The sequence below is a fragment of the Telmatherina bonti genome, assembly GCF_933228915.1.
Source record: "Telmatherina bonti genome assembly, chromosome: 10".
NCBI lineage: Eukaryota > Metazoa > Chordata > Actinopteri > Atheriniformes > Telmatherinidae > Telmatherina > Telmatherina bonti.
In genome coordinates, this window is record NC_136628.1 from 15,270,428 (window position 1) to 15,278,274 (window position 7,847).

Genomic DNA, 7,847 nt, shown 5'->3' on the forward strand with positions numbered 1-7,847 from the left:
ATATAGTGCATACCAGGACTTCTAGCGGCTTTTTTCAGCAATCAGTATACCCTCCTACGATCTCACCACATATTACACAGTTGGTTTCTATTATAGGATATGTATGAATTTGCTCGAAATGATGTGTATGTTGATTCATGTATGTAAAGTGCCCTGTGACAACATTGTTGTGAAGTGGCACTATACAAATAAAGTCGAATTGAATAGTAATTCAATGTGAAATTAGTCAGGTAATAAGCTAAATAAGTATAAATGTAGAGCGTTTTTTGTTTTTAACCCTCTCATGCATAGTGACCCTGTAGTGGGCACCTATTTATAACCTTCTTTTCTTGCATATTAATGAATGAGGAGGGTATTTTTGTAAATAAACCATTTCAGTGTTTTTTTTGTTTGGTTTTTTTTTTTACAAAAATGTGAGAAATGTTGCAATGTTTTTATTATTAATTCATGCATGAAAGGGTAAATGAACCTTAAGTTTATGTATTTACTTTTCAGTGTTATTTTTAATGTCCATGCAATGAGGCTCATAAAAGTGTCTCCATGGCACTTTGGATTTAGCAAATGTGGATTTGATTTAGAATTTGCTGCGTTTGTTTTTTGTCATTTCTGTGCTATAAAACTATAAATCTATAGATCAATTTATAGATCTACATGTAAGTATCACCCATGTTTTTGTTCCATATTTGAATGATAAACTGACAGCAAGTCATTAAGGGAGTACCACCACTTATTTTGTTCCACTTAAAGCACTGCCCTGCAAGAAGGGTTCCACCCCAAGTCCAGTGTCTACCAACTATACGCTACATAGTATAGAGGCAGGCCGAGGACGAGTGCGACGAGGGCGACTATCCAGAATGAAACATCCAAGATTCATGAATACATCAAGAAGATAGCCCAGAGGTGAATATCTCAGGCAGACTGAATTAGAGGAACCATCATGGGGGGAGGAGTCCCTGCATGGGATGTAGCACCAACAGATTGTGGCCAATATGAACAAGTCCTTCCAATGGATAGAAAGGGCAGGACTGAAGAACAGCACAGAGGTTCTAATCATGGCACCACAGGAGCAAGCCTTGAGGATCACAGCCAGCCAGGCTCAGATCTACCACACTAGGCAGGACTCCAGATGCAGACTGTGCAAAGAAAGCGCTGAAACAATCCAGCACCTCACAACACGATGCAAGATGCTAGTAGGCAAAGAATACATGGAGCGCCATAACCAAGTAGCCAGCATAGTGTACAGACACAGCTGTGCAGAATATGGACTGGAGATCCCTAAGTCCCAGTGGGAAACTCCCCCCAAGGTGTTGGAGAATGAAAGGGGTAAGACCCTGAGGGACTTCCAGATTCAGACAGACAAAATAGTTGTGGACAGACATAGTGATCATTGGATAAGCAGTGACAAATATGTCCATCCCCACTGATGGAAATATCAGGAAAAAATTACCTTGAGAAGCTGTGGAAGAACCAAGGCCTCGAGAAGGAACTGGACAAGGCCTGGATACCTCAGATACCCTGAAAAATATCAGACATCTCCATTTAGAAGAGTGCAGTCTTAGGAACAGCTAAGATACTGCGTAGGACACCTCAGGAGTCAGATTATGAGGAGGAGTCTGGTCACCTGAGGACCAGACTCCTCAGGTGAAAAGTCATCCGCCCTAGAGGAGATTGGAAAGGGGGGTAAGGGAATAGTTTTAATGCATTTCAAAAACCATTAACCATTAACCATTAACGATACCTACTGACCACCAAGGTATTTGATATATCTGGGCAGAAATCTTTCTAAAATGAAAAAAGAAAGAGTATTCTGTAAATGTCAGCCATTATTTTTACTTTTTTTTTTTTTCCAATCTCTGTGCTTGAGTTATTAAGTAATCTTTTTTTCACTCTGACCTTTGATTAGCTACACGGTAAAACATCTCAGTATCAATCATGATAAATCTAAACATAATCTAGAAATAAATATGGATCACAATAGTCACAACAATAGAGGAATGTTGGTCTTTTTTTCTAAATGAACATCTACCATTTACAATACATTGGATATGGACTTTCTAATCAACAAGTTATACATGTAAGAATCTCGTCTAGATGTCAGTACAAAAAAGCTGAATTTTATCTTATAGAGGCAATTTTAGGGTTAACCCTCAGTTTCCTGCACTGTGACGCTGGTTCACTTCTTACTGGGTGAGTCACCATGGTAACTTAAGCTAAATGACTAACCTGCTCCAGACTATGTTATGTTCTGGATAAGAGATCAAAGAGTATAAAAACATCTTCTCGTGACAAAAGGGCCTGCCCATTATTAGGATATCCTGTCAGCATTGGCAAGTAGATTGTGAGAGAAGCGATTTGGAGAGAAAGAGTTTTTAGGGATAGAATTCTTTTGATGGAGAAATAAAGCCTTGCCACTGACAGCAGGAGAGGAAGGGCTTAGCTAGTACAACGGAAAAGTACCATAGTGATGTTTTGCCACTCATCTTTCATGTTGTGTCTTGTCATAATTATTTCAGTTATGTTTCCAGAGGCTTATTTCATAATAAAGGTTTCCCAGAGTGCATCTTGTAGAACAGGGGTGCCCAAAGTCGTCCTCAAGGACCTATTCCTGCTTCAACACACCTGACTCATATTAGATTAATCTAACAGTCTATGAAGCGGAGATACATGAAAAACCTAGGGGATTTTGACCCCTGAGGACTGGAGCTGGACACCCCGGAGTAGAAATTCACCATTATCAGAGACTATCTTAATTTCCAAAAGAAATTTCTTAATAGATACATATTTTCTAATCTATGAATATTTAGTTCTTTGAATACATTTTCCTGTTGTGTCTCTGCTAAGATGTTAGACATGAAAGTGTAATTTCATTGCTGAAAATTTCATTTGATGTATTTTGTAAAACATAATCTTTTGGGGTTTTAATTGAATTAAGTCAAACTAAGATGTGCAGTCAAAAGTTTGGTTACACATTCCTATTTAATCCAAATGAGAAAATGTGTGAAAAACTTTGGACTAGTACTGTAGATGTGTATCTGTGTCTGGTCCATGCCCTGCTAAGTAACTGATTCACAAAGTGAGGTAGCTGCAGACACTGTTTCATTTACATCTCCGTAAGCATGGTTACATAAATACTTTGCAACATGCTAATTTCTTATACTGCTTAATTAATGGGGTAACCAGATGCAGCTCATGTCACGTAAAACTAGGATAGGAAGAATTTCTCTTTAAAAATATATTATGTAACTTGCCAACCTTTAGACTGTCTCTCCGTGGCTGGACAGAGCTCACAATACAGGTAAGATCCAAAATGGATGTCAAATTTACTGTTGGTACGGGGTGTATCGCTGAGAAAATTGCAACATTTATGTGGTGAAGCTTTTTTTTTTTTAACCATAATCTGTCATTTAACTGCTGGTTTTTTTTCCTTTTGAGGAATATAAAGCAATATCAGGGGTATTTGCACTGAAACTAATAAATGCATTTAATGCATCCAGGGTTGTTACAACTGTAATGGGACTTTAGCTGGATGTTAAAAAAAAATAAATTAAAAATTAAAGAGTCAATGAGCCAACTAATATATCTGTATGGACATATAAGAGGCAAAACAAGATAAATAAATAACTAACTAACTTTTCAAAAACGTATCCACTGAAACAGCCTAAAAACACCATGCCAAGTGTTTCTGGCCAGTTAAAATGGATGATTCAGAAGAATTGTCTTAGTAGGAGCAGAGCAGTTTTGGCTTTCCATTTCAGTCTTCCATGCCCCACTAATATAGTTAAACACTACCCAGCAGCACCACCCTTTCCCCTCTGTGACACTGATTCCCAGCATATGTCCACCGTACAATGCTTCAATGTGATCTGATGTCTTTGAAGATCTGATCATGGAAACTTGGTCAAGACAACAGCGGGTGAAAATGGGTCTATATACCATTTTCAAAATCCCACTCCTCTTTCTGCTCCTTTACCTTTTTGTATGCTCCCTTGACATTTTAAGTTCTGCCTTTCAACTAGCTGGAGGTAAGCATTTTCATTTCCTTGTAGAAAGTACAAACTTGATTTTGATTTTTTCAAGACCCCCGTCTGTCTCTTTATCTCCCCTTCCAGGCAGGGTAGCTGGGGATATCTTCCAGGAAAATGCTATTCTGTCTAACCCAGTGGCAGGGCTGGTGGTGGGGATACTGGTGACAGTTTTAGTCCAGAGCTCTTCCACTTCTACTTCCATTATAGTCAGCCTCGTGTCGTCTGGTTGTGAGTTTAAGTACTGAAATTCAAGAGGCTGAATGTGTTTAAATGGTCAATTCTTGCCTAATTCTATCTTTTTGTACAGTGCTGGATGTACAATCAGCTGTTCCTATTATCATGGGCTCCAACATTGGAACATCTGTCACAAATACCATTGTTGCCCTGATGCAGGCTGGGGAGAGAGAAGAGTTTGAAAGGTGTTAATGTCTAATTATGTGCTCTGCATATGTTTATAGGTGTGTTGACCTAACTAAGACAAAATCTGGAATTGTGGTTATCACAGGGCATTTGCTGGAGCGACAGTCCACGACTGCTTTAACTGGCTGTCTGTCCTAGTGCTTCTCCCTCTGGAGGCTGTGAGCGGGCTGTTGAGACGGCTGTCACATGCTGCTATTGACACGCTACATCTCAGCAGTGGAGAGGATGCACCTGAACTTCTAAAAGTCCTCACTGAACCACTGACTAATTTAATCATCCAGGTATCGTGCTTATCCAATCCCATCCAGTAAGAGTCCAGGGAACTTTGTTGGCCTAAATAATTCGGCAGGCCCTGCAACAGAAACTATACAGTCAACATAAAATGCTTCAGAAAAGAGAAAAAAGGTCCACATGAAAACATTACCTATTAAGGAGACTTTGCATAATGTCCTTAAATCAAAAGGTTACCATTTAAACTTATTCTGGATAATTAATTCATAATAGTTTAGCTGCAGCGAGCAACAGAAAAGGCACAAAACATAAAAAATAAAGTAAGGGTTGGAGAAATGACATCCCAGAGAAAGATTAATAGCAAAATCTGCATTAATAAAAAGCAATTAAATAGAATTACTCATTGTCTTAAAAAAAAAAAAACCAAAAAAAAAAAAAAACCATGAAAAACAAAAAAAAACTTCCTTTGGATACAACATGAGTCAAGCTGTAGTTAACACAATCCTTAAGCAAACTAACTTACTTTTACAAAGACTTTATATTCTTTAACTATACCTGAACTGAAATTGCAGTTTATGAATGAAAGAATGGATCCCACATGGTCGAATAATGTTCTGATATGACTGTTTCTGTGTAGCTGGATAAGTCAGTCATTACAGCCATCGCTACAGGAGACCAGAGCATGAGGAACAAGAGTTTGGTGAAGAAATGGTGTCAAATCACATCTATCAAGGTACTTTTTTTTTTTTTAAAAAGTCAATATTTATGCCTTTTTCAGATTTATCGTAAGATTTCTTGCTAATATGTCAATGCTAAAGCATGCTTTTGTTTTTTTTAATGTAAATTGGGCCAACCATGTTTCATTGTATATATACATACATAGCTTGTCAGTGTTATATATAACAGTAACCAGCTATGTATTGCCGACAGTTACAAATAGATCTGGTGAGGATTTAGACAAATGTATTGACCCATTATGTCTTTGCATTGTCAACAGGAAAATGAAACATTGTGGGGAATGCACAACCTTTCTCAACAAACTCAGAAATGTAAGTCATTTTGTCAAGACTTTCAGTGTTTCTGTGAATTTAAAACAACAAGCAGTTTCTAATTCATCATGTTTGCTCTGCATTTTACTTCAATCACAACTCTTAATTTGTCTGACAATCAAGAATGAGCTCAGACTGTGAAAGATTGAGCTTTTGTTTTTTCTACATAATTTCTATATAATTTGTTCATTAAATCTCATAACAACAACCTTTGCTTTGCATCCTTGTTCTAAAATCATCTCTCTTTCTGCTCAGGCAGGCATCTCTTTGTGGACTGCTCTTTGTCAGACTTGGCCATAGGTCTGATCCTGCTGACTTGCTCCCTGCTGGTCTTGTGCAGCTGCCTGATACTGCTAGTTAAACTGCTCAACTCATTGCTGAAAGGCCAGGTGGCGAATGCTATTAACAATGTAGTTAACACAGGTAATGTAGCTTTAATTAGCTCAATTTAAAAATGTTATATGTTTATATGTTTAGATATGCTGTAAAATATGTCTACAGGGTTATGTTTATTTTGGCTGTGACAGCCAGTGGCCAGAAGTCATATAAATATATGCAGGTAGAAAATATTTAAAACCATGTACAATATCAGAAATATGTATTTTATTTTTCCTGTACTGTCTTGCCCTACCCTATAGACTTTCCTTATCCTTTTGCCTGGCTGGCAGGGTTTGTGGCTTTAGTAGTAGGAGCTGCAATGACCTTTTTGGTACAAAGCAGTTCTGTCTTTACATCGGCCATCACCCCACTCATAGGTAATACACACAAACACATTTGACTATTATGTCAGGATGTGTTGCCAAATGTGAGTTTAAAAATGTAAAAGTACCAGTCAAAAGTTTGGACACATTTCCATTGGATTTAAAGGGAAGGTGTATCCAAACTTTTGACTGAGAGTATATGTATGTATATATATATATATATATATATACATATATATATATATATATATATATATATATATATATATATATATACATATATATATATATATATATATATATATATATATATATATACATATATATATATATATATATAGTGTGTGTGTGTGTGTGTGTGTGAATACAACATTTTCAACAACTTTTTCTGTCTACTTCAATGGTATTAATGATTTACAAACTCGGTTAGATCTGTTGCTTTTGTGGTACTGCATTAACAGAACAGTTTAAAGGGTCATTTCTGTGTAAGAGATATTCACAAAAAATGTCAAAAATATTGTGTATCTGTGAATGGATATTTAAAAGAAATGTTTAACACATGAGTTTCCATTGCAGTAGCATTTTCCATTGAAGGTAGTGTAGATAAGTTCTATCCCAATCAGCCATATCTGTCTATCCCTTGTCAGGATCAATGTTTTCAGCTTAAACAGATATGGGACACATTTGATAATGATGCTGCTATTATTATTAGAAGGTCTAAACGTAACAGATTCACCAATGTTTTAAGTGTTCCACTGCTTTTTATTGACTTTTGTTAATCTAAAAGGACTTTTGAATTATGTAAGAGTAATTTGAAGTTATGGCATTGTTATTGTGCAACATTCTGGCAGCAGAATGTGCACAAAGGACAGCCTTAATCTGAGCAAACACACCTGCATGCAGAGAACAGCAAGAGCAGATGAATAAGTGAGGCAAAGCTTTAACATAGCACGATACACAGATAAGAGCAAATACTGAAATACATGGTTTGTGCACAGATTTTGTTCTTTGTTCTTCAGATTAAGTTGTTCTTTGTGCAAAAATAATTTATCTGCTCTCAGAATGTCCCTCTGTTTCTTCAGGAAGGAGGCACAATAATAGGCAATCTGAGTCTATTACAGATTTAGTATCTGCAAATCTTCTCAAGTTTTCTAGTTTTTCATTCAGATGTTTTTTGTTTTTTTTTGTTACATTACCATACACACAGAGGTAGTCTACAGTGGCAAAACATATCTTTTTTTTTTTTTTCATGAATAGTATGAATGAGTTTTCTTGAATTTGAACATTTTTTTAGGGGAGAGGTGAGTGGTGGAAAATGTAATCACCATTCTGTGTCCCAACAGGGATCGGTGTAATCAACATTGAAAGAGCTTATCCTTTAACCCTGGGGTCCAACCTTGGAACCACTACTACAGCTCTGC

The 7,847-nt window shown here is 36.8% G+C and overlaps 1 protein-coding gene across 1 annotated transcript in view; it reads left to right on the forward strand.

The window, feature by feature from the left end:
• Window positions 1-989: 989 nt before the first annotated feature.
• Window positions 990-7,847, forward strand: part of LOC306761718 (sodium-dependent phosphate transport protein 2A-like) — a gene marked incomplete at both ends in the record, with an annotated part of 24,421 nt that continues 17,563 nt past the window's right edge. The window contains 11 exons of the mRNA XM_079247988.1: window positions 990-1,223; window positions 3,259-3,295; window positions 3,879-4,022; window positions 4,110-4,253; window positions 4,333-4,444; window positions 4,531-4,726; window positions 5,314-5,409; window positions 5,674-5,725; window positions 5,981-6,148; window positions 6,364-6,480; window positions 7,770-7,847. The exon at window positions 7,770-7,847 is cut by the window's right edge and continues 47 nt beyond it. Of these exons, the coding sequence (XP_079104114.1) occupies window positions 990-1,223; window positions 3,259-3,295; window positions 3,879-4,022; window positions 4,110-4,253; window positions 4,333-4,444; window positions 4,531-4,726; window positions 5,314-5,409; window positions 5,674-5,725; window positions 5,981-6,148; window positions 6,364-6,480; window positions 7,770-7,847 (1,378 nt within the window). The remainder of the gene's footprint in view (window positions 1,224-3,258; window positions 3,296-3,878; window positions 4,023-4,109; window positions 4,254-4,332; window positions 4,445-4,530; window positions 4,727-5,313; window positions 5,410-5,673; window positions 5,726-5,980; window positions 6,149-6,363; window positions 6,481-7,769) is intronic.